The 26,479-nt window shown below is 44.2% G+C and overlaps 1 protein-coding gene across 3 annotated transcripts in view; it reads left to right on the top strand.

The window, feature by feature from the left end:
• SYNPR (synaptoporin) overlaps window positions 1-26,479 on the top strand; it is a 111,523-nt gene that overhangs the window by 77,188 nt on the left and 7,856 nt on the right. For all 3 annotated transcript variants that reach the window (XM_042015115.1, XM_042015134.1, XM_042015124.1), the window contains 2 exons: window positions 3,148-3,272; window positions 21,922-22,120. In XM_042015115.1, the coding sequence (XP_041871049.1) occupies window positions 3,148-3,272; window positions 21,922-22,120 (324 nt within the window). The remainder of the gene's footprint in view (window positions 1-3,147; window positions 3,273-21,921; window positions 22,121-26,479) is intronic.

The following is a 26,479-nucleotide window of genomic DNA, read 5'->3' as shown; positions in this document are numbered from 1 at the left end:
CTGCTCCAGGGAAGCCAGGCACAGGGCTAGCTGTGAGGCCTGAGCCTTGGGAGGCAGCAGCCATGTGATAGCCAGAGCTAACTGTGCGTGGGGAGATTTATCTCATGTGAATCAGGATGCATGCGCACTGCAGGTAGGACTAGTGCTGAGTGTGGATTTATAGGCAAAGAGTAAATAGGAACATAAGGAAACACTTTCCCTTTCTCCATAAACTTTTCAATTTCAGAGCAGCTAGGTTCAATAAAATTATCTCAGATGGAGGTTTTATTGAATCTGGCTCATAAAGCTCCCATTATGGGGTTTACAACTGCCATTTACACAAATCCTGCTATTATAAAATACAGTGGTGTTTACAGCATTCCTGAAATGACCACAAAATTACTGTGTGCACAAAAAAATCAGTGAGTAGTTCTTGGCTTATTGCACTGGGTGCTCCTCTGACAAGATAAAGCAGCACAACTCGTGGTGGGGGAGAGAAGGGGAAATGCAGAGGTAGGAGGAGGAGAATTATGCTGCTGCTTTGGCCAAGGTACCCCAGGGAAATACCGCTGATTTACAGCCCTCACTCTGCACTCCCTTGATGGAAACTGTAAATATGTTTCCAAAAGGAGCTTAATGTCCTCAGCATGCAGCTGTGGGGACTGGCTGGGCATTACTGGCAGCTGGTTGATCCCAGCCATCAGCAGCATCTGATCCAGCCACAGCAGGGAGCCAAGCTTGGGTTGGCTGAGGCATTGCTGAAGTTTGGTAGCTAAATCTCCAGTATGGTCCTTTTCCTTTTCCCGCCTGCCTTGTGGGTGCTGGGTAATGTGGGAACCCAGAGTGCAGAGAAATATTCTCTGCACTCTGGGTTCCCACAGGTAAGGGTGGGAGCTGGTGGTTGTTCCTGGGGGGAGTTTGCTGAAAAGCTTCTGATTAAGAGCTTGTGGGGCTAACAGGTGAGTAAAGGCTGAATCTGAACTATCTTGAAGGACCAAGGTTCCAGGTGCCTGAGTCTGCTGTCAGAGATGCTCTCAATAGGGGAGAGGAAAAACTGGGAATTCTGGAGGAGATACTTCCTGGGAAGGAATAGCCTGAACTGTGTTTTTGGGCATGGCTCTGTGCCCTTGGTGAAAAAACATGGCACCCCTTATGCTGATTTTAAAGGTGATGCATTTCAATTGCCCCTCTTTCCTCTGCTTGTCCCCTTGCTGAGAGTGGTAGCTGAGAGGTGATGGCTCTTCCTTTATGGCAGGTCTTTCTCACACCACAGGCTTTCAAGTTCCCTCTTTTTATATCACTGTTAATCTTTGTGCCTCTCTACGTACCTGCAAAACATACGCATTTGCAACTCTGTTAATTAGGCCAGAAAGCAGGTCAACTTTCTCTCCTGTTCTCCTTAATATATTGTTTTCTGACATCACCTCACAAATTAACCTGAGGTGATTAATGCTGATTTTCAGTGCTGTGCTATATGTAAGGGCAGAAACTTCTTGTGTGTACAGAGGAAGTGTCTCATTTAGGATGAAGGAACACTATTTAAGTTGTAGTGAAAACATTTATTTTGTGGCACATATTTAACGAGTCAATTCATAGTGAAGTTCAGCTTTCCTCTGTTGCAGTGAGCTCAGCAAGAAGAATTGATTCAATCAAAGTTTTTATTAACTTGTCATTAGGTACCTAAATACCTTTGCAAATCTATCCTCCATGTATGACATGCCCTGATCACATTGGAAGCGAGTAGCAGGGTGGAAACTTACATCATTCTCCTGTTAGTCCCTGTGCTCCATCATGCTCAGCACATCACTCTGCAGCCAGGGAGGGTCTCCCTGCCCCAGTGCTCAGGTGTCACTCCTATAATCTGTCACTCTCTGGGGAAAAGGTGCACATGGAAAGCTCCAAGGCGGCCGAGTGAAACTCAGGGCTTTGTTTATGCTGCAAATAGGGAGAACAAAGATTAATGGCATGTTTTGCAAAGCCTTGTGCAGCAAGAGAAGATCTAGTTTTTCTATTTATTATATTTTTAGTCCTTTATTTTGTTATTATATCTGCTTGCTGCATAATTTTTCAGTGTCCAAAAACATGGTTTCTTTCCCAGATGTGTGCACTCTTTGTTTCCTCTGGGTTGCTGATTTTAGCTTATTTAATTGTAGCTGGGATTGGGCATTTGCTTGCCATTTCCCATATCTGCCCCTCTGTAGATCTCACAGTAACTCTGTTAAAGCTAATGGAATTACTTCAGAGCTATAGTGCTGCAATCAACAAAATCTGACCTATCTAATTTAAATTACAACTGCATAAATAAACTGTCCCCACTTCTGCTTAGGGTCTTCCAAGGAAGCCTAAGTCAATGATGTTTTAAGACACCCTATGCTAGCTTCCAATTCATTTCTTTGAACCCTTGATATTAAAGCTGATGTGTCTCTGCCCTGCATACTCCCTCCTTCATTATTTTTCTCCTGGAAGATTAAGATGTGATATGGGTTTGCATCAGAACCACCCAAGCTCTTTGTTCCTTTCTAGTTTGCTTATTTTAGCTGAAGTCTGGAATTCCTTTCTGCTTTGTAGTCAGTTTACTTCACCTCTATATCCACTTTGGATTATGGTAGTAGTTTAGGAAAAGTAATTTTAAAAACACTGGGGTTTTTTCCGAAGTCATACATAACCTGGGAGAGGGGCAGCTCAGTTCTGTGTTTTGCCACATAATGGGATGGCGGCCGTGTGAACTGTCTTGGTCTGCTACTGCTACTTCTGGTTGCGCCTTTTAAATACTTCTGCCAGTGTTTTGTTTGGGTTAAGACTGACTCATTGTGCTCAGTCAATATTCATCCTTCTCTTCTTGTCCAATCTCACCTGTCAGTGGGGTGATTTAAATAACTGCCTGGGTTGTGAATCCCAAATGGAGTTCAAGACAGGAGGGAAGAGCTGAGATGCCTGGCATGGATGAATGGTGATGTGTCTGTGTGTCAGCAGAGCTTCATGTTTCATGGTTCTTTGCATTTGCTTTTGGGAAGGGTGCAGGAATAATGTATGGCAATGCTTTAAATGCAAGGAGTGATGGATAACCTGACCCAAGGGGGCTGGTGCTGCACCAAGAGCTACTGCATGGATCTGCTTGTGGTGGTTGCTGAAACGAAATAAAATTAAAATGTTGTTTGTTTTTGACAGCTTTTTGCAATCTTTGCATTTGCAACATGCGGTGGGTACTCTGGAGAGCTGCGCCTCAGTGTGGACTGTGCAAACAAGTCAGAGAGTGACCTCAGCATTGACATAGCCTTTGCCTACCCCTTCAGGTAACCCCAGCTGGCTCGCGGTGGTTCGGCGCTCGGGGGCTGGGGCTGGCCCAGCTTCATGGGGATTTCCTTCATTTGTAGCAGATTTCAGTTAAGCACCGGTCTGGGGCTCCAGAATTTTCCTCTGGTGTGCAGGAGGAATGAATTTGGCCAGACGTGGTGTGGATGGGGCCATGGCAACTGCTGGGAATGGGAGCTCAGCGGAGGAGAAGAGAAATTCCAAAGCCCTGTGGAGGCCAGGAAAGCTCAGGGAGTGGAAAATGGCAAGCAAGGAAAAATTAAACAACACATCATCCCAAGATAAAAAACTATAGTGTAGCTATTAACTAAGCTGGAAATGAGAGAGGTTTCCCATCCATTGCAGTAGCAAGGATCTGAAATATCTACTCCAAAGGAGGGGGAAGCAAAAAAACAAAATTAGTTTGAACCATAATTTTGAAATGCTTTTTGAAAATTTTACTAATTGCCTGTTTGCATCTCTTGGTGTCTGAATGCTTTAAACCTAGTGATTTAGGAAAACAGTTTTTATAGCTTTTTAAATGTTTTTTTAAGTACATCTGAAAACTGTAGTGCATATATATATGTGTGTGTGTGTGTAGATGTGTGTATATATATATATATATATATATAAAATATTCATGCCATTTAAGATCCTGCTTCAAAAGAGCATCTACAGTCTTCTTTTTCTAGATATGTCAAGTCCACTGCAGTGCAGAAACCATTCACTTTTGTGTAAGTGTTTTCTTCAAGGAATTGAGATTATTAAGAAAAGAATGCACAGTTCAATCTCAAGTCTAGTACACTATGACTCTAAAATTATTTTTCTTCCTTGGGAGATCGCATGCTGTTTTGCTTATGATTACTATGCACAGACCAGACTTGAAAGCATCTATTTCTCTAATGTTCTAAGATACAGCAAATTCCAAACAGTGGGAACTGAATTTGATTCCTTGAAATGTTATTCTTGCTTGGCATACATTTATTACAAAAAAGTCACGTTTTCTGGTATTACAAGTGTTTGGTTTTTTGTCTGGAACATGTCTACATTTTCTTTCATTTCTGCTTAGTATGCACAGGAGAGATCCTGAAAAATGAGTTATGTGAGTTTGTAATTTGATTCACTTCATATAGGTAATTTCTCCTACATTCATGACAAATACACCCTGTAGTGAAGTGCTTTTAGTTTGCATGATTATAAAATAGTATTTTATTTTAAAAGTTAATAAAACAGAGAGAAGTAGCCGTCAAGTGTCTCCTGGTGTTTCACCAGGCACATCAACCATTGTTTCTAGAAGGAAGTGACTGGATCTGCAATTTCCCATAGTTTTTTTACTTATTAGAAAACTGGAAGTAATTGATAGGTAATTGTAACATTCTAGCATTTTGCAGAGATGATGCAAAATAGGGTTTATTTGCAGGAGGGATCCAGCTGAGGCTGTAGCTGGCCTTTGAACTCAGCACGCTGTCTTGGTTTGAAAGACAGGTGTCTGTTAAGGAAGGCAGCAGCCTCCTTTAGAATGGCAGATGCAACCCCCCTTCCCTCTGAATTATTATAATTTTGAAATCAAGGGGCTTTTAGGCAAAGATGTGGGAAATAGGAGTAACAGTTCTTTACTATTATATATCTCTATGTGTATAACCAGTCAAACAAACAGCAATAACTCTGGCAGTAACAGCGAACAATCACAAACCCAGTGCCAGCCTTCTCGGCTGTCGGGCCCTTTCCCCTCGGGTGCAGTTCCGCTCGCAGCCGGCAGGGGCGCTGGCGGCTCCCGGTGAGCAGGGCAGGTGCGATGGTTCCCCCGCGGCTGCAGGGGGCGCTCCGGAGCGAGCTCGGGGAGCGCGCGGCACTGGCGGCCTGGGATCCCGGGAAGGGATGGAACAAAGGCTCCACAAACCCCTGGGCAGCCGATCCCAGTGTCCGGCCGGACCCTCGGGAGCAGCAGGCTGGAACGGCAGGGATGAGCACAAATCCCGGGTGGCAGACGAGATGTATCAAACTCCGGAGCTGCAGTGGAACCCCCGGAGGTCTGGGCAGGCAGGACGTGCGGGGCTACAGAGCAGCGAAGGCTCGAAGCAGCGACAGGCGCAGGGTGGCCACAGTCCAGCTCCCAGCGGGGCAGGGAAAGACAGGCTTGGGATCCTGGGGCTTCTCCAGCAGAAGGAAAAGCAGCCGAAGAAAGCAGCCTCCCTCTCTGTCCAAACGCCAGGGACCGACTGACTGCACACCCAGACGAAACAAAAGAGTAGCCAGATGCACCCCACCCCCATAGCCACCTGTTTTGTTTTCTTAAGTACCCAGCCATTTGTCCCGCTAGCAACACGAATGGGGAAAATTCCTTTAACAGAAAAAAAAAACCCAGGAGAGTTCCTAAAACCCCAGCACACCATAGATGGGAGGTATGGCATGTACAATGGGGTGGTTTGTTACAGTGCAGATACTGTAACACGCATATCAAACAAGGAGGCCCGTGGAAAAGAGATAGATATGGACTGATTCTTGATAGATGTTTCAGAGATGTTTATTTCTCCAGCCGCATGGCCGGGGCTCTGCCGAGGAACTGCTGCAATCACGGGACCCGAGGGTCCTTGCCTGCGCAGGGGAACACAAAACAACCGATGGGGAATGAGGCTGAGCAGGGGCAGGGGAACCCCGTGTCTCCCCCCAGGGCCCCTCTCGCAGGACCCCACGGCAGGGGGGAGGGCCCCAACAGAGGTTGGCTATGTGGTATAAATATACCTGAAATGTGTGAGTGAGAAGGGAGATGACAGCCAGCTGCTGTTTTAGGAGAAGCATGAATATACTCAGATTTTGTGCAATTTGGGGTTTTGATTGCAAACCTGAGGCATGTGCAAAAAGTGTCCAGAGATGCGCAGATTACACGAGGCAGCAGATGTGTGCCTGGAAAATCTGGCCCAGTGCTACCTGTGGAACTTGGTGTCATCTCAGTGTTTTATCTAAATATTCCTGTGACTTTCTCATGTGTTTGCTCTTTTTGCTTTTTGCCAGTGCTCCTTCCACAGAATGGAGATGGGATGCTCTAAAAACAGAAGTGAGATTAGCTGGGAAAGGTAACATCGCAGAGCAGTGAATACACTTGGAAAAAGCACTTAGAAAAGTTCAGGCTCTCTAATCAAGACTGTGCTCCTGAGTCTGAGGCTAATCTCCCTGCATGGGCTTGTAGGTGTTGTGTAGGTAGGATGCATTTCCCACCAGTTGTCTTGCATTCAGGTCCATCTTCACATGGCATTTTCCTTTCAAATGCCTTCACAGTCCTGATTATTGGCTGTCGGCTGGGGAAGGTGTAGGTGGAAGGAGAGAAGCTGCTGAGCATCTGACACACCCTGCTGCTGTTGGGGCTGTCAGCAGTGACACTGAAAAAGTCAAAATACCTGAGTGCTGCTTTTTATGAGCTGCACCTTCCAGCATGACTTGAAATGAAGAAAGCTGTGCTACAAGCTGCTTTCATTTCTGTTGCTGTGAATTTGAGGCTTTATTTTCTTCTCACAAAAGATGAACTGCTAGACCTTGGCCAGTAGATGACAAGTGTCAAGAGCTTTAAGCTGGTATACAAAGTGGTAAGGCTGAACAGGACAGCTTGGCAAAGAAAGAAGGCTTGGGTGTTTTGGAAATGAAATTGAAGGAGCCTGAAAACGTTCCCATTAAAGTAAGATCAGAATGGGCAGGGAGCTTTCCAGACTGAAGGGATGGGTATTACGCTTGTGACCACATGCTTCTGGGGCCAATCAACTGAGCTAAAGAAAAGGATGCAGGAGGGCAAAACCAGTGGTGGTGGGGTGTGGGGATGTGTGATTAAAACATAATGGATGCCAGTGTGACTTCAAACCAGTGATTCATGCAGCCCCAGGCCAGTCTTGAATGCACTGAAGCAGTTCTGCACTCCACAACAGGTTGCTCCAGATGCTCCCAAAACAAAGGAGCATCTTCACAGCTGCTTAATGAGATTTTTCTCAGCCCCAGCCTACAAACTGCAAAAGTCTCCAGCAAGAAATAAAAATGAGTCAAAGAGAAATAATTAGTACTATTAGACAGGGAGTTTTGAAACATATCTTTAAACTAATATTAATTCTTTCTTGTTCGTTTTTTTTTTTTTAACTTATGGCTGTATGTAAGTTGTGCTTGGCTCCTATGTTGTCTTACTGCTGTTGTAACTCTGGCAGCAGGAAATTGTGGAGCACCAAAAGGAAAACCCAAAGAAAACTTTTTCACAAGGTGGCTGCTTCTCATTTCTGCTGGAATCACTTCCTTAGTTTAGTTCTGGACCTGGATTCATTTGCCCTTTGAAAAGGGGGAAGTGAGGAAAAGCACAAAAGCCCACTTATCGCTAGAGACCACCAGAGTAATGTGGTGCTTTTGCACAGCTGGGAGACAGGATCCCTTTGGAGAAAAGCTGCTGTCTGTGCAGGGTTGTTGTGTCAGGATGGAGGGGAGGCTGAGCCATTCCCATGTGAGGGATGCCCTGTCCTAGACCCTCTGCTCTGAGCTCGCGTTACTAGGGTGCAGTAACCACACAAGAGCCCCCCCCAATACTGAGGTAATTAACCTCAAATCTGGCTCCACCATCTCTCCTGGAATAGGAGATGAGATGGATGCTTTTCCATCCACACTTACACCGATTCATTTAAGCTTCCTGCAACCCATGCCTATGACCCTGTAGTCACCCTGTAATGTGGATGTTAACCTGAAGTCTAAACCCTAATATCCTCCAACAGTGTCTCCTGGAGCTCTGCCACACTCTTCTACAGGTCCTGCCAGACTCTTCCATGCCTAAGCTGATATTTATAAGGATGTTTCAAATAGTCACCTGACGTTTCTTCTCATTTTTGCCTGATTCTAGTTTTATTACAAAGCATTTCTTTCCTTCCTCATGTTTTAAAGCACAAATCAGCCATTCTTCAGGATACCTGGGTACGCATTTGAAAGTTTTACCAGTTTAGATATAGAATCAATTTCTTTGTTCCTACAGTAGCAGTTTTTCCCTAGCATTAGGATCTGTGCTTTATACAGAGTCTATTGCAAATTTGGCACACATTACGATGTTCATCAATTTGACCCTCACCCAAGCAATGATTCTTTAAGGGGTGGTAAAAAATGTCAGCATTTTGGGATTATTTGTTACTTGCACAGTCCATCACCCTTTCAGATTGGATTTGTCACTTATCCAAGTGCCCTGAAGCAGTATTTTTTTGTCTGTAATAAGAGTCCTAGTGAAGGTCCTATTTGTTTATTATTTTCTCTGATCCCAGCAACATTCTTATCATGTACTTTGTTTTGCCGTGGGTTTACTTTGATAGTAAGTGATTGAATAGTACACCTACTGTGCACATATTTGTTACTGGTATTCACTATTTTAAGACGCTTTTTCATCAGTCCTCCTGAAAGCAAGTATTTATGTTTGCTTAACTTACTGAGTCCGTACTAAAGAATTTTTGCTATATAGTTATTCATATCGCAAACTTGATTTTTACTTGCAGCTGGCAGAGTTGCACTGAAACATTTGGGCTTCCTCAACTACTGATTTAAATGAATCTTTGCATCTCAGAAGTGCTCTCGTGATGATATTCTGGGAGAGGTACTCTCTGCTGATGCCATCACCTGCTGCTGCTTTGTGGTTATGTCCTGTCCTGGCAAGGAAGGAATGCTGTGCCATACCCTGGCTGTGGGTGATGCTGATGGGGTCTATGGCTCGTGGGAGTCCCATGAGCAGAGGTGGTGTGCTGGATGGGTCTGCAGGGCAATGGGAAGGGAGAAGCATCTCAATACAAGCCCCTAAGTGTGCTGCCTGTTAAGTCTTGAGGCAGACCCTGGACTAAAATCTCTTTGCCTGTAGCTTTTGGAGGTGCTTTAACCCAAGCCTACATACACAGTATATCCGCAAGTTAAATGCTGCAACGGAATTCATTTGGAGTATCTCTTGTCTTTTCTTGGGGCATCCATCCTGAAAGCTACTTGGAAAATATTGGCCTGGAGGATGACATTGTTAAATTTTAAACAGTCTCATGTAAGCCAGTGGTTAGGTGAAGTGTGTGCAGAGGTGTTAAGAGCACTGAGCCACAGTTACTAGAAGGACAGAATAGGATTTCCTGGTGGTGCTAACGTGAGAGCCTGATGAAAATACATCTTTGCACATCTTTGTATCACAGCAGTGAGCAAAACAAATGTTTTCCATTTTATTCTAAATCACCTATTAGTATCTTTTCAGTGTGCTAGTAAAGCTGTCTCTTCAAGTGATTCTTCCTTCTGAAGGAAAAGGAAATTGTGTTTCATGGGAGCTTTTCATTCACTTTAAGTGTCTCATTTGATTAAAGACATTCCCATTGAGCACTCTTGAAAGTGTTCACCTCATCTGCGTGTGGTGGGTAGTCTAGTCTTCCATTTGAAATATGACAGCCAGATTTGAATTGCCTACTTAGAAGCTACAAATGATAATTAAGGAGAAAGCATCTAACTTTTTGAGCTCTGCATCTATCTTTCTTTGGAAAAGGCCTCTGCTAATGTTTGCACATTTGTGCCAGTCTGTACTATCCTTCTATTTTTTGTCATCCATTTGTAGTAAATCTTGCTTCAGAATTCAGTGAAAAACATTCTGGCTGAAAGATTATAAATGTCTGTGGTGGCTGGGAGACTGAGAGCTGCTGGTAAATAGAAACTCTTTCAACTAAGTAGTTGCCTTCAGTGCTGACTTTCAGGCAACTGTGGCAGGCTTTCCTCCCAGACTTCTCAGGAGGTTGGAGATAGGAAGGAATAAAGTCACTGAGTCAGCTAAACTCCTTAAGGTTTGTGTTTTATTTTTTGTATGTCTTCATCTTACAGAGGATGCCCCTTCTGCAAAACCAAACTGTGGCCTCATAAACCTCCTGTGGGTAGACAGGAGCAAAAGCAAGCCAGCAGGAGTTGTGCACTGGCTTCAGGTGTGCCCTGTGCCAAAATGTAGATGCCCCAGTTCCCAGGCAGATTTGGCAGAGCTCTTGGGAAGGTGAGAGGTGCTGGTTAAACTTTGCATGACCCATTCCAGCTTAATGAAGGGAGAAATCTCCGCCCTGGAACTTCTTAGAACAAAACTTGGTGCTTTTGAGAAGCTGCTTTTGTACGAGCAGGAGTTGCAGGGATGATTGGGTAGAGTTCAGAAGACCACAAGCTGTGTCACAGTGGTCCCTTTGGGATCTGCAATAGGCTGTTCCATGAAAGCTGTATTAATTTAGTCCCTTTTCTTGCCAAACTGTGACCACCTCATCTAGCACTACAGATTTGGGGTTAACAGCTGAACTGATGAGGAAGAATGTTCAAAATAACATCAGCAAAGTTGGAGATTTTCACCAATATCCCTGTTATATAAACTGGCTCTGTAGGATGGGCACCGAGGGCTCAGTCATGGCTTTAATTATCTTCCACAACTGTTTCAAAACCTGATCTCAGCAGTGCTTTTTATACCTAGTTTTGACCTCTTAATAAATAGTTTGCCTAACCAGGACTTCTACATTTTAGCTACTATTAGTGGAAACTGGAAATTGTTTGAATGAGGAAACTCTGCTTGCATCCTGCTGAGTAAAATTCATTAAATCCTTCAGGTTACAAATGTCTCTGATTGTGACACCTTCACGAAGTATCTTCATATTTAATGTGACTTAATGATGCAAACTGAAGCATTAAGACATATGTTTAACTAGGAAATAGACCTTTTTTCTCAGTTGTGATTTTTACATTCTGGTAATTTATAGGGCTGTCCAGAAAATTGCAGCTCAGTTTTTCAAAATCTTTTTTTTTTTTCCCCAATGGAAAGCCGATTAAAAGATTTTATGCCTTTGTGATGTGAATGCAAGAACTTTGTGAGCTATTTAAAGTATGGCCCCAGCACTTGCTGGCAGTGAAAGCATCAGAGACCTTGGTGAAGTCTCTGCACTGAAGCAAGTCTGGAAGCAACCTGAACATGGAGCTTGCAAAGCCAAACTGAGCACTGATCAGTGAGCTGTTGGTTTAGTTAGAACTGTTTGCTCTTAGATTGTCTCCTGGGCTGGGGAAAAGGTGATCCAGGTCTGCAGAATAAGTAGTTTTCTTTTCAGCTTTGAATGAACATAGTTTGTAATAGGGAAGAATACTTCACATTTTTGTAACTGGCTCTAGTGATTAGAGAGTGAAGCCCATAGTTCAGAGCCCTGATGTGATTTTTGCTTGCTTGTGCATGGCTACAGACTGCTGAAGTAATTAAAAACTGAAAATCAGTGTTCTCCAATGTCCACAAGTCTTCAAGGACCATGCTGACTCTGGAGATACTGTCTTTAGACTAAGAGAACAGTAGAATAGGAGAAAATGGGCTTTTTTACTTGGGACAGCCGTGGTCTGCAGTAACAGCTGTCCATGAGTACCATGTACAATGTAATTCCTGTTGTCAGAAGTAGATGGAATTATTGCTGGTTTGATTAAAACAGGTAAAAATAAGGATGACTTTGTGACTTTTCTAGTTTTGAGGTCCTCCTTCTGACCCCAATTACAATCTCCAAAACCCACTTTGCAGAAATCTTCAAGATTGGCAACTTGACCAAAGAATGGTTGTTACTGCCAGTTTGCACTTTTGAAACTGTGGATAAAGGCAAATGCCCTTTTCTCACAAGTGAGGGACCAGAGATGCTTCCAGTCACCCTTTGTTCCTGCATGAGATCTATAGAAAACCACCAGAAATCTGGTAAAACCACATCTTCAGCTTCTCTTGAGGCTGACCTGTGCATGTGGTCCTCTGCACAACTGTGTTGTTGAAGCAAGAGATGACCCACCACCCCCACAATTTCATGTCTGGTCTGGATGGCTTGGCTTCTGGGTCAAACTATTTTGTAAACAGCCAAGGAGCTGCAGCCCAAGGGTGGCAAAGTCTCTGCTTGTTCCTGCCACTGGTGTGTTGGGCTGTCCACAGGGATTTGGTGCTTGAGGAGGTCAGAGGAGGAGGATTTGTAAAACCATGAAGTGCCCAGTTAATTGCACAACCAAGGACCAGCTGGTGGGTCCAGGCAGGATTTTTGTGATGGGGTAGCAGTTCTGCAGACAAAACAACTTATCCAGATATTGAGGTCATCTCAGTTGCTGTTAGCATCAGTGTTCTCCTGCTTCTACTTTGTAGTTTTTAATCCCTTAAAACTTGAAACAAACCCATCCTTGAGTGCTGAACTGGGGCCATAGGGTAGGCTTGTCTTGCTTTGCAACTCTTCACACCGGTCAGTTCTTGTCCTCTTGTCCATGTACAAACATTGCAGGAGCACTGAGCTCATGGCAGCTGGAGGGAGAAGGAAAGTGGTAGCAGGTTTCTGGAAATGGTTTCTGCTGCAGATAAGAGAGGACACTTTCTTAAAACTTCAAATTGTAGAGCTTTTCTTTTGGCACTCAAAAATTGGATTTTTGATGAATTTGGAGGGTCCACTTGATCCAGACTGGCTGATTTTTCTTCACAGAGGCTATATTTTATGCTTAACACTCTCTTAGTGCCAGAAAAAATTCTTCATTAATTCTTTAGGCCAAATTTATTCTTAAAGTGGAAGTCACTTTTGGATTTGTTAATATATGCAGCTTTTTCACAATTTGAATTTTTAATATATATTCATGAATAGTCTCTGTGGTATTGTGCAGTGATGGTGTTTTATCTGTGCCTGCCACAAAGGCTTTTCCTAAAAGTCAGACTTTAGGCAACTTCCCTTGCAAATTTATTTTCGCACATTTTCATGCTGTCAGTACAGAAGCAACCAAAGCAGCCACCCTTCGGCTTTGCTTTGTTTGGCATTTGATCCCATACCGTGGATGGCACGTGGTGACCCAGCTGAGGGACAATCAAGCAGATGCCCTTCCCCTTTTCCCTGCTCCAAAATGTGCATCTGCTGTGCAGAGGCCCTGAAGGTTTCCCCAGGACTTTAGGGAATGGGATACGCAGGATGTCTTTGGTCTCCTCTCACACCTGGATTCTACATTAATTTATTTGCCAGGAGATTAATGCAATGTTTTTCATTCAGTAGACTCTGGAGAGGATATGTATGCAACCCCATGCAGCACAGCCCCACTCAGTGCCTGTCCTCTCTGGATTCACACTTCCTGGTCTATTCAGGATGCAGAGGTGTTGGCAATTTGTCTGCAGATGCATCGGCAGACCCACAGGTCTCCTTGGCTCCTGCCCCGTGCACTGCTCAGCCTGTGCTGGAGCCCACCAGCTCCCTGAGAAAAGGATTTGTCATATCCTTCCAATGTACATACTGTGACTGGGAGTTTCATTGGAGTCATGCCATAAAACTCTACAGGGAACTTAATGTGATTGCTTAAGTACATTAGGACAATATACTTGAGAAAGTTATATACAAAGTAATGTTGAAATACAGCACAAAGGAGTAAATGTTGCTGCATCTTCTGTAATTGCTCTTGTATTTTATCTCAGTTGGTCTTGAGGGTGAAATTGCTGCTTTCAGGGTTTATAGATGTGGATGAAAATGTATGTGAACACTGCTTGTCACTGGGTGAAGCATTTATGCTTTCAGGTGGTTCTGGCTGATCACCAGGTGATGCCCAAGAATTTGGAATACTTTGACATGGAGTTCATAGCCCGTTTGATGGTAGAAGGGAAGGTGACCTGGAGGAGGTGTGAGCAGCTGCAGAATGTGTTGGGGTGTAGGAACAGGGGATCAGCAGTCCCATATTGCTCCATGCAGAAACATTGTCCAGGGATTCGATACATCCACTTCTGAGAAATGGTCTTATTATATTCAATTACTGGTTTAGGCCTTTTCTCTATGATTTCTACTGCTTGTTTTTTATCTGTAGATGTTTAGATTTCTGTAGACCTTTCTCCAAATGTAAGCTTTTGTTTGGCTCTGACAGGAGCTTCTTAGTTTGGAAGCTGTTTCCTGTGTCTGTCAAGAGGAGAGGGCAGCAGAAGGGACATGAGAGCTATGGGTTCAGCCAGGATTTCGTGATGGGACCAGGTAACATTGGATAGTTATTTATGCGGTGATGCAAACGTATGCCAGTGGCATTTCCAGGTCCTATAATTTGCCTTGTTCCATGAACATGATGCCTTTTTTTAAAAATAATTAAGGGTTACCTTCCTTCAGAGATAGTAGCAAAGCTTCCCAGAGACTAGAAGGCAGTTTGTCCCAAGAAAATAGCCTGGCAAAGGGGAATCAGAGTGTAATGCTACCAGTCCATACCACAAAGAATATAAGTGCCCAGTCTGGGAAGGTATTTGGGTTGTAAAGACTGGTGGAGCATGTCTTTGAGCACTGTGCTCTGCTTGCACAAGGAAAAGCATGTGTTCCTGAGAAGAGCTGTGAAATCATCTTGGGAGATAAATCTGGGTCTTGGATGTAGGCTTGGAAGTGGGGTTGGGATCACCCACTCAGCTTTCTGAGCACTCCCAGCAGCATGTGTTCTATAACGAGCCTTTTTTTGTTGGCTTTTTGGTGCTACGATGGAGTAGTAGGGTTTGCATTCCTGCTACGTGCACAGTCTGGGGAGGCTCATTCCTACGGCTGGCAGGAATCCAGATGTTTCTTCCCCTTCGGAGCGTTGTGCAGGCTGTTTCCCAAGAGCTTTGTGCTTGCAGTCACTGGGAGCGGGTCCTGCAGGAGTGCTCTCAAGCTGGGGGTATGGCACAGGTGCCTTCTCCCCACCACCACTGTTGTCCCTGTTCCAGTGTCTTCAGACCCCGTCCTCAAAAGAGTTGTGTAGCTTCTCTTCCTGGAGGGCTGAGCACCTCAGGGGGTCTCAGACTCACTGTCTTAACAGGAGAAATGAAATGAGGGGGAGATGGATGGAGCAGAGGGACCCATGTGGTACCCAGCTCTGGGCAGGCATCATGGTGCACTTGCTCGGTGCTGGGAGAATTGCCCCTGTCCCAGTGCAGCACACAGTGTGGTGTGCTGGGACAGGAGCTGTGCCTGGCAGCTTGTCCTGATAAACCAGCACTGTAGGAAAACAGTGCTGGCCAAACATTTGCAGTACAGCTATATGCTAGTGAGAGCTGGGAACCTCTCAAGCTGAGAAATTGGAAGTATGAGGAGGGAAATATTTTCCATTATTTTGACTGGACATAAACCAGAAAAGAGCGTAGGTTGCTACAGCTTTCCTGGTTAGCTTCCCAGCAGCACCTTCTGGGGGGTTTTTTTGTCATGCTGCTCTGGACATGGATTTGGATAAGTATAAGACACTAAAGTCAGCTGTGACAAAGAGGAGATCTTTAGGATGTTCAAATGTCCAGGATAGGAGCTAGGAATAAATGTTTACAAGGTGATGTATGTCTTTGTGTGAAATGACTGGTAGTGTTGAATAATTCTAGAGTGATGTGGGCTTTGGAATTTATATTTTTGTAATAAATTGAGAGGTTTTATTGAGCAGACAGAAGTTCAAAGTGAAATATTTTCAAATACTCTTTGATCAGCCAACTCTATTCTTTCTTCCTCTAGAAAGGAAAGAAACAAAAGACCAGGCTTGAATTGTGGAGTCAGATGGCGAATTTTAATTTTGCTTACTGTCTCCAGAGAAAAATGAACCGATTTTGTAGGGGCAGGTATGTGGTACAAACAAATGTGCTGCTGCTCTGTAGGGCAGGAGGGTACTGAAGGCACCTTTGGGTGCTGGAGAGTCTGGAATGGTGTTGTTTTTTGGGACAGCTGGTAGAGTGAGGTATGGAAAACTGCTGGGATAGTTAGGAAGGATGAATAAACATCTCACCATTTTGAAAGACTGTGGTATATGCAGGCAGCACTGGGATGTGCATCATGGCAGATGGGCAATGAAAAGGTAAGGGATGGGAATACTTGAGTAAGTGGTAATTTCTTCATCTTGGGAAAAGAGCTGTTGGAGAGCAGCTTGGGGTGAGAAACAGTGTTGTCATTGCTAGCAAAAGGGTAGAAACCTCTGATTTTACCAGAATAGCGCAGGTGCCAAAGGGCCAGGGGGCAGTCACCTCCATGGTAGCTGCTGTGCTGCTGCTGGGCAAACCCCATCTCATCCCCAGAGTTGTCCAGGGTTTGAGTAACATCTCAGCTATTTGACTTTGAAGGGCTGGAGAGAACTTCAGCATTAATGGCTTCAACAAATGTGGTATTAACAGGCTAACACTAACTTCAGCAGCTCCTGGATGCCTGGGTGAAAAGATTCAGATCCTGTGGGAATTGGTGGATAATGGTTTTGATGCTGCGGAGTCCCCCCCACTCAGAAGTTTGTCCTTGGGGGGGCAGATCTGGGGGGAGGAGGAGGAAGAGGAGAAAGCTGCAGAGCTCTCTCCATCCGTCCTCCCAAACACTGGATGGAAGCCTGTTCCTTGCTGTGTGAGCAGCCTTGCAGATAGCCAGGATTTAGCACCAAGCATTCGGGGGTGCCCAGCATTGGGGGAAGCATTCTTTGCAGTGAGAAGAACAGGTTGTGAAGAGTGTTGGAAGAGTCAGTGGACCCCAATTTCATTAAAGAAAGGACTTTTCATTTGCAGGCAGATTTCTACTTTCACCTGACTATTAGAGATGACTTTCAAAGTGGTTTTCTTAATGCAGATAATATCTCTAGAGAAGTTTTACAGGAGTTACAAGCTCTGTTGTGTGAGGAAAGGCTCCCATTTATTTGTGTTCTTCCACTAAACCTACAAAAATTCCATATTTAGAACCTCAAAAAGGTACATTTGCCCAGGGACTGGCTGGCTGGAGGCACCTGTGTCAAAGCACACCAGCATATTCCTCTGAAATGAGGGAACTCCGGTGTTTTCAGGGCTAACTGAAACAAATGCCTTTACTCTGTATCCCAGAGAAAGGAAGATGTAAACCCTTGTCACATTTTTGTGCCTCAGCAGAGCAGTTTGACTTGCTGAGGGGCTCTGTGCATGTCAGCATTTCACTACCGTATTTTGAAATTTAATTTTCCCCTCATTTTGAAGAATATCAGCCAAGATAAACATTTCCCAAGAAACCCGTCCACAAGCACTACTGCAATAACTCATTTCTAGTGATGTGTTTCTCTCAGGGATTTGCAGACAGTAAAGACAGTTGACAGTTTGACTGCCAGAAACAAGTTGGGGGGAAATACAGCCCAATGAAAAGATAATGGATCTCTGGGTTTTTGAAAGCACGTGTGTGGGTGTTGCAGATTTTGTTCCAGCATGTTGTAGACAGGTTGGAGGGTGGATTACAAGATGCTATTTTCAGAAAATAGGACAACCTCCCAAAACAGAGAGCTTTTTTTTTGCCTGTTTTTTCCTAGATTCTAGTAAAGGAATGGAGAAACACTTACCCTCATTGAGAATTTTTGGAAGCAGAACTTTATTTGTTACTTATTAATCCACACACCGATCAAAGCCCAGGAGAGGAAATCTGTGCTGGTTCATCAATAAGATTTGAGCACATTCTTGTGTTAATTGCATGTTCTGTTGGCTTCAAGTCTAAGCCCTGTGTGCATTGTTGAAGGGGGTGAATCAGACAAGATTAGATCACTCACCCTTCTGCTTGGGCTCTTCTGTGTCTGCTGGTAGAGCGAGACAGGTCTTTGGGGCAGTTGGCTCTGATGATTTTCATGCTCAAAGATCATCAGGGGAACTAAACTGCTCAAAAAAATAGTGGGCTATGATTAAAAGAAAGCTGTGGCTTGAATATTGTACTGAGGAAGTTGTGGAAGAAAAGGCAACTTCACATGGAGAGAGCGCAACATCTGCTCCCCCACGTACATGTAACAGCTGTAGCTTTGTTCAATGTGTCTGGCTTCATGTATTTTTTTCAGAGCAAGGGTAATTAGTGTCTGAAAATGTAACTGCTCTTTGCAATTGTGGAACTATGTAAAAATCCCTTTTTTCACTGTAAAACATTCCTGCCCTCTTTTGATCTTGTCAAACTAGACAATACAGCTGTCTTGTCATCATATTTCCCACGGCAATGGAAAGTTTGCCAAGTGGTGGAAGAAACGTCAGAAGCCCTTAGTTACTGTGACTTCGTCAGTGAAATTTGACTGCCTTTGATGGACTTGCTTCAGACTGAAGTGAATTTGAGGGAATTTGGGCCTGCATGGCTTGGCCATGGCAGTTGCTGTTAACAAAGGCGATGGTGCCGGTAACGATGGGCAGCGAGGATGACCTTAGTGCAGCTCTGCAGAGTGTGGGGTGCAAGGTCACATTCCAAAGTCAGGAGCTTTTTTCCTGAATTCATATCAATACTCAGGGCAGTACAAGGCAAAAAAATCCTGGAGGAACTTACAGGGGGAAAGGTTTCCCTAATTAAGTGAACTCATTACTGTCGTGTTCCTTATTTGCATTGTCCATCAATCAGTGAAAATCATTCCTGTTAATGCAGCCTAACAAATGTTAACGAAGTGCAGAGGGTGTGATTGCAAAGGGTCATTCTTGGGACTCCTGATTTTTTTTAGCAAAGGGAGAGTCAAAGGTGGAATGGAGGGGTGGTGCTTGAAATTGGAAAAGCAGCAGAAGGAAGACACTGGCCAAGGGTGACTTGAATGAAAAGGTGGAGTGTAAACAATGAGAGATAAGAGAAGATGAAAGAAGAGTAAGAAGAGGAAGTAAGAGACAGAGCAGGTAGAATTATATCAAAAGTGTGTGGCAGAGGCAATTGATGTTTTGTGAGTCATCACCAAACCATCCTGCCCCCAGAAAGGCTGACTCAGCAACATCAGTAGAAAAAAATCAGAGTTTTCTCTCAAAGATGCCATTCCAGATCATAGCAGTTTCAATTAGTGAAACTGAATTTTCTGTCACTGATCCTCCCCTGCCTTAAAGAAACTTTTCAGCTGTATTATGTAAAGTCAGCATCCACCCTAACCACCACAGGGCTTGGCTCCCTCACTGCTCTTCCCTGCCACATCTCTTCTTCCCAGGTCTGAATCATGGTCTGTTTTGGGGCCCTTAGCACAACAGAGATCTCGGCTGTTTTGGCAGAGGTGAGGTGTACACAAGAGGCACCAATTACTGCATATCTTAGAGGCAAGGAAATCTAAAAAGACATGCAAGGGAATAAAAATAACTTGATGGAAGATGGTTTCTGTGATTTCCTATCCCTGACAGTGGCTTGGCCACAAAAGCACTGCTGGGAAGGTACAAGTGTGGTGTTAATACATGAACATTTTTTTCTGGCTTATGATTCAGAAATAAGGTGCAGTCAGGAAAGCAGAGAATAGAAAAGGAAAATGGTCTTAGTTGCATTACAATGTTTTTAAAGGCTGGTGGTTGTTGATGATGAGACTGGGCTGTGTTGACTGTGGACAGTCAGAAGGAAGCAGTGGGCAGCAACTCCCAGTCTGAATCTTGATAGAAGTGTTCCCTAAGTTGTTTCCTCTTTGGTATGCACAGGAGTTTGAGCTGCTACTTGCAACACCACGTTGTCCAGTCTGCGTTTCAGGACTCCTGGGGAGGGGAAAAGAATTCCACTATAAAGACGTGTTGTACACAAGAAAATGCATGCAGAATTGCCTTGTTCTTCTTTCTCTTTTCCCCAAAGCACTTGGATTATATTTAATGTAGCTCAGCCCAATTTCACAGTGCTTGTGCAAGTGATGTGACGGGAGGTGGTAACAAAACCACAGAGCTCCCCCCACTGCATCAAAGCCTGGCTTTTGCTGGCCTCAGCTGGAGGAACAGATCCCATATCCTGCATCAGGGCCCTAAAGCAGCAGCCATGGTACTGGAGTGTGGCCCTTCAAATACAGCAAATGTCATGAGTTATTGAAGAACCAGAAATCTGGAGGTTTGGACCAACAACAGCCAGCCAAACAAAACCCTCCTAGCCTTGAGCATTGAGTTGCAGTCCAGGCTGACAATGAGATCCTCGGTCTGCTAGTGGGCAAGAGCAGACAGTGGTGCCCACCTCTGGCTCTGCACAACATTGCTGGTGTTCTTCCCACCCCAGACTGCAACTCCATGGTCTGGGTAGGATGTGAAACCTGGCTTGAACCTGGCCTTGAGCCCTGATGAGGACTGTGAGGACAGCCTCTGGCTGCACAGCACTGCATTCCCCTGGGGAAGAGGGGATGGTCCACCTTTCTTAACTGATCCAGAGCCCCACAGAGCCTTTGGCAGTTTTCTAGGTGCTTTGAAACAGTTTTGTTCTGTGTCACTACAGCTCCCAAGCAGCTGTGCAGAGGAAAACAGAGAAAGCTTCCTTTTTAGACCATGCAAATAATGCATTTCAAATCTTTCCATTGTCTTGGTGATGGTTAAAACAATACTACTTTCTCTCCAGACTGCAAAATTGGCATGACAGGCACTAGGAAATCATACTTCTCCTTTTATTCCCCAATTTTAGAAAAGAACAATAAGCCCTGATGAGAAGTGTGTGTGTGGTGATGCCAGGAAACAGTGAAGTCAGGAAACCGATCATGAGCATTAGGATCTCTCTCATGTGTTCAGATTTCATCAGGCTTTGCTGGCTTTATGCAAGAAAGGCGATTCAGCCACTGCTCATCTCTGCAATCTGGGCAGACTTGGTTTTTGTTTTCATCCCACCACTACTACAATGACAGGGAATAAAATTTCTGAGTCAGATAACTGGCTGCTGGTGAAAAGGTCCTGCCTACAGGTTTGGGTACATTTAGTCTGGACAGCAAAAGCAAAACGTCATCCAATCCTCCAATGTCCATTAATCCATCTTCTGTGATTTCTGCTGTGGGTACTTTGTTTTCCTCTGGGGAATTAACTTTTTATTTAGCCAAATGTAGTTATGGCTGCTGCTGCCACTGGCTTGCTGTTGCACACATTAATTGCCCTTGAGCAGAGGAATATCTCCCAGAAGGCCTAATCCTTTCTCAGCACCAGATCATCAGTTCTTTAATTGCTGCTGGCTTCGTCCCCTCCACTCACCCTGCATGGAGCAGAACAACATGATCCCTCATTAGGCTCCATGTCCCCACTGATGTGAATCTAGGCCATGCAACAGGACCTGCCAAAATGACCCCTCCATGTATCTTCTTTCTTTCTTTCTCTGAATCAGAAATTTAAATTATTACAGAAAAAAAGGGTCTTGCAGGAGCTTCCAGACAGAACTACAAATCTGTTAGCTCAGTCACTGATAAACAGTGTGTGAGTATAAAGTTAGGGCTTAGGTTGCTTAAACCAGGGCATGTAGACTTCTTCTTTGATCCAAGTTGTGTATTTCTGCTGCAGCTTGATTTAAAAGGCTTTAATGTAGAAGCACTATGTGGCTTGCAGCCCTATGGGCTAACAGCCACAGGTAGCTCTGCACTAGACAGTTTTATGCAAGGAATTCATGATCATCCACACATGGGTATCCCATGGGCTTAGTACTGAGGATAAGATCTGTTTTCTGCTGCCTGGATTGTAAGAATTCAAGAATCAAATTGTTTCTCATGTTATCCTTTTTCAGTTGTTGCCATGGCAAAACCCCAGAGAGGACGGGGAGGGTTGTACTAAACCACTGGAACATAAACTTTTCTCTGGGATTGATTAAAACATGTATTCATGTGCGCAGTCTCACCTTGGCACTCACAGGGAAGTAACCTCACGTGTACAAGCTGCTCTGAGGAGCACAGCCCACAGCTGCCAGTTATTCACAGGGATCAATGCACATCAGGAATGAGACAGAACAAATATTCCTCTTTATTCAGATAAGAGTTTCCATTTTCTGTACTTCACCTACTGCTCTTTGGGATGTTTTCTAGGTTGCATCAAGTGAATTTCGAGGCTCCCACTTGTGAAGGCAAGCGCCAGGAAAAGCTTGCCTTGATAGGGGACTTCTCCTCTTCGGCGGAGTTCTTCGTCACCATTGCAGTCTTTGCCTTCCTCTACTCACTGGCTGCCACCGTGGTTTATATCTTCTTCCAGAACAAGTACCGTGAAAACAACAGAGGGCCTTTAATTGTAAGTGTTTACAGCATTTGCAGTGTTTTCAAATGTAGGTCTTCACCTCTTGCTTTTTTGGTTATTGAGGTTTGGTCATGGTCTGGGAGATCCAGGTGTCCCACTGCCCAGAGCATCTCTACATTCACCTGCTTTTTTATCTTAATGGTGATTTAATATTTTAACACCAAGGGTAATGGAGACCACATGCAGGAGGAGTTTAGTCCTGTATGTACTTATGAAATTCTGTGCTTCTCTCCCACTGCCCACAGTTATGATGATCACACAAATAAAGAGCATGTAGCTGAGTGGTAGCAGGATTGGGGTCTCAGCTCTATGTCTGTGACAGCAGAGCTTCGTTGGTGGGGAAAACAGGGAAGAAGAGATCTTAGGCATTGTCCTAGCAGACAGACGAAACCATGATGAAGGCCCTGATCAAAGCCTAGCCAGGGAGATTGGTTATTGCTAATTACTGCAGGGTTAAGCCAAATTATTTTCCTTTCAAGAATTATGTGGCTGTTTTTCTAGCATGACACTGAGCTCCCAGCATGTTTGTGTCTCCACAATTGGTTTGTGAGCCTTCCAGTTATCATTGTCTGCACCCATCAAGCTGTGGCTGTTCATGCCTTTATTTTTCTTTTTACTGATTCCTGAAGGCTTGTGATAAAAAGCAGGTGCTACTGTGCATATATTTTCTCATAAACTGAGACTGTAAAGCCAGTGAGGGCTGTTTTGGTCCAGGTGTCTGTTGCCTGTCTATGCATCATGACCCATGGTGCACCCCATGGTCTTGCTGGGCTGCCAAGCACTGGGTGCTGACCCTCACCTGCATTTGGGTTGGGTCTCTGCATCTGTGGGCTGTAGGGCTGCAGCATGATCTCTCTTTCATGGACAACCCTCTCCCTCATGACTGTAAGGAGGAGGTTACTAAGGGAGAGAAAATACTTCTGTGAAGGTGGGGGGAGTTTATCAAGGACCTATGTAAGGAAAAAGTTAACTCTGGATTTCAGAAAAATCTAAAGTTTATGACTGACAGAAACCAGACATTTTGCTGAGACTTAAGTGGCTAAAAGCCACCAGTAAAGTATATCAGAAATATCTAGCAGGAAAAAAATAAATTGCCAGTGCAGAAAAGCTGAATCTATTAAAGGAAATAACTACTACAACAACAAAAGATTAAACTGTAGGAAGGTAAACTTAGCATTGTGGTTTGAGGGAAAGATTTTCCTGCTGCAAGGAGGTGTGAACTGTTTTCTTTGAGTTTGCATAATTCAAAACTGATGAACTTTTACCAAAAAAAATTCTCCTTCCATATCAAAGGAAGTTAATTCTCTTCATTTGGGGGTTCTTGGGATCTTTCCTGTCCTAGAAAATGGTGAGGACATACGAGGAAATCCTCACAGAGGAGATGAAGAACAGGCAAAATAATGGGGACCCTACAGAAAGAGTAAATAAATAAAGTGCCTTGCTTCTTCTTGGTATCAAGTTAGATCTCATTTCAAACTGTCTCATCAAAGGATTAGTTACAGAATTCTGCCATCTTAAGTTTCTTACGGAAAATAATTCTTGCTTTTGACCAACTGCATTATCCTCTGTAGCAATAGAAAAAGGAAAGGGAAACAATAGTTCTGATATGTCACGTTATGATATGGCCACTTGCCTTTGTCCAGGACTTTCCTGAAACAGCTGTCGTGTCTGTCACAGGATGCACAGCACAATCCACTACAGCATTAATGTCACATTGACTTAATTTGTTCTGTGTAATGGATTGTAACTGAATCTACAGGTTAAATTTAAACTGTCTCTTACCAAAGCCTCTGTTTGCAGTTTCCCAGTATTTAAACCAAGGCTATATGACCTTATTTGTCCAGAATATAAAGATGCTTTTGAGTTTGTCCTATAGCAAATGCAGCTCCTGCTGGTGAGTGGTTCTGGGAAGTGGCTGAGGGTTATGGTCAGGTTATGCCTGCCAGGAGGATAGTCCCATCTTCCCCAGCCAAATGCTCCTGCAACTCCTGTGCACTGCTACCTCTGTTGTATTTGGTATTTTTAGAAAAAAAAGAACCTTTTTTGCCTGGAGCACACCCTTGTGGGTGTCCCTGGACACTCTCCAGTGCAATGATTGCAGCACCACAGCCTGACTGAGCACAGGTCCCTCTGTGGAGTGAAGTTGTAGGGAAAATCCAGAGCCCCAGCCAGAGAAAAAGCTGGCAGCTGTAGCCAGGAGGAATTCAGGGATCAAGGAAAAAGAAAACTTGGAGTGAAAACCAGCTTCTCAGGGCTGCAGTGCTCACCTAAGGGATGTCACACGCTCTGTGAAGGAGGCAGGCAATGTATCTTCCAGCTCCAAGCAGATGCTGCTCTGAACTGACGTGTATCGGATCAGATGTGTGAGTATGTCTCATCCCTGAGATTTTTCCTTCCAAAGAAAAGTGCTGCAGAAATCTGTGGTGCAGCAGCAGCCCCCAGCACGTGTTGGTGCAGGAGGCAGGGCAGCCCTTGCTCTGTTTCATCACCAGGCAGGATCAGTGCATCAGGCACCATTTCCAGACTACCAGTTTTTTTCTTCTTAGTGAAGAGTTTGAAGATGATAGTTTCATCCATCCTTGCTTCTGCTGCAGTGCCTGATCACAATTTCATAGTTAAAACCATTCCTGTTTTAAGCCTTGTATTTCCTCTTGGCTTCATATTTTCTCAGTCTGGGATGACATCTGCCTTTAAGCAGCACCCTCTCAGCAGCTGCCTTTTCTCCTGGCAAATTTTCAGGATTTGAAAAATGAGTATGACAGGAGAAGTCAAGAGAGGAAAAAACCCCTTTCACTTGAAATTTTTTAATATTTTTTCAAAAAGCCCCTGCACAAGCAGTCGGGACACATCAATGCGTTATCAAATTGCAGAAGCCTGACTGGGTGCAGAAGATATGATTATAAAGAATTTAATGACCATTAAGTCACAAGAAACTTGCAGGGAAAATTTCAGTCACAAATGTTTTGAGTTTACTTTGTTTATAGAGATACAGGGAAATTAACTGCGTGTGCTGAGATCTCAGCGAAGCATCACTTTAACGGTGGAAAAATATTTTAGCATTTAGTGTGGAATGAGGCATGATAACAAGGAAATATTTCCAGTGGGAGAAGCAGTTAACTCCTTCCCTGGCTGTTTGGATGGCAGTGGTGTGTTCATTCACTATGCAGTAAGCCATTTCTGTTGATAACATTGCCTGTCAGGTTTTGGGGATAAAAGTCTTCCTTTTGGTTGCACAGAGCCCTGGTTGTGTTACTCATCCATTCCCACAGGGCTGGCAGCAGTGAGTGCTTGCACTATGTGCCCTCTGCTTCCCTTGCTGGCTCCCTGAGGGGTCATCTGAGGGCGTTCCTACAGATAGATGAACCCAAGAGAGGACCTTAGATGCCCAGTTTCTGAAGGAGCAAGGAGCAGGTTACCAGGGATTCAGTACCTCATAGGTATGTGCTGTGTGTTTCTGAGCTCTGCAAACCACAGCTGTGATTTTCATTCCATTGTGAACTCTCACATGGTTCATGCGTGCAGTGAGGAGCTGGGGGCTCACCTTGGTGGGTACAACGAGGGCAAGGCAGCTTCTCAAGTGACTGATTAGTGCTCAAGAGCCAGAAACTTTTAAAAGAAATTAATTGGAGGTGGTGACTTAGGTTTTTAAGAATGCGATGTACAAAATGCCACCAGTTTTCTGTATATCCCCATCTCTCAGACCAAACCAACCTAAGCTGGTTTCCACTCATTTAACACTGCATACCTGGGGAGGTACTGCTGGTTTTTGATGAGAGCAAAGATGAGCTGCACGCTGGTACTGCCAGCCCAGGCATCTGTGTTGATGCTCTGCTTCAGGTCTATACATTTGGAGCTTCTTGCAAGCAGAGAATAACCAACCCAGTGCGGATACAAAAATGCTGTTAGCAAGAAATTTTCCGCTTCTTTCTAAGCCTGTGAGACACTTTTCTCTCTCACGAAGATAGTAGCAGAGTTTTATAAACTATGAACACCTGCAAGCTTGCAGAGCTTTGTTTATGGTACAGTAGAAAAATATTTTGACAATGGATGTTTTAGGATTTTAGCCAATCACCCCAAAGGGTGGCTGATCCTTTGACCAATTAGACTATGAAGAAAAAAGTGAGTTTGTAAAATAATTAAATAAATCAATCTTGCTGCACAATTCCTGCCTGCTGGATCTCTCTCCTCTCCTCGCTATGGCTGCGGGATACAGTAATAACCCAGCTGTGCTGAAGTTTTAGCAGATCAGGGATAGGATTCCATATGTCTCTCAGAAAATAATGAATAGGCACAGTCAATGTGTATCAGTCCCCATCACTCAGACTTCTTACTTTTCTTATGGTTTCTTTATCC

Source organism: Corvus kubaryi, unplaced genomic scaffold (assembly GCF_017639235.1).
Source record: "Corvus kubaryi isolate FWS band 111438036 unplaced genomic scaffold, C.kubaryi_AGA036_p1.0 136, whole genome shotgun sequence".
Lineage (NCBI taxonomy): Eukaryota > Metazoa > Chordata > Aves > Passeriformes > Corvidae > Corvus > Corvus kubaryi.
The sequence above is the reverse complement of the archived record's forward strand: the minus strand, read 5'-3'. Positions and strand labels throughout refer to the sequence as shown.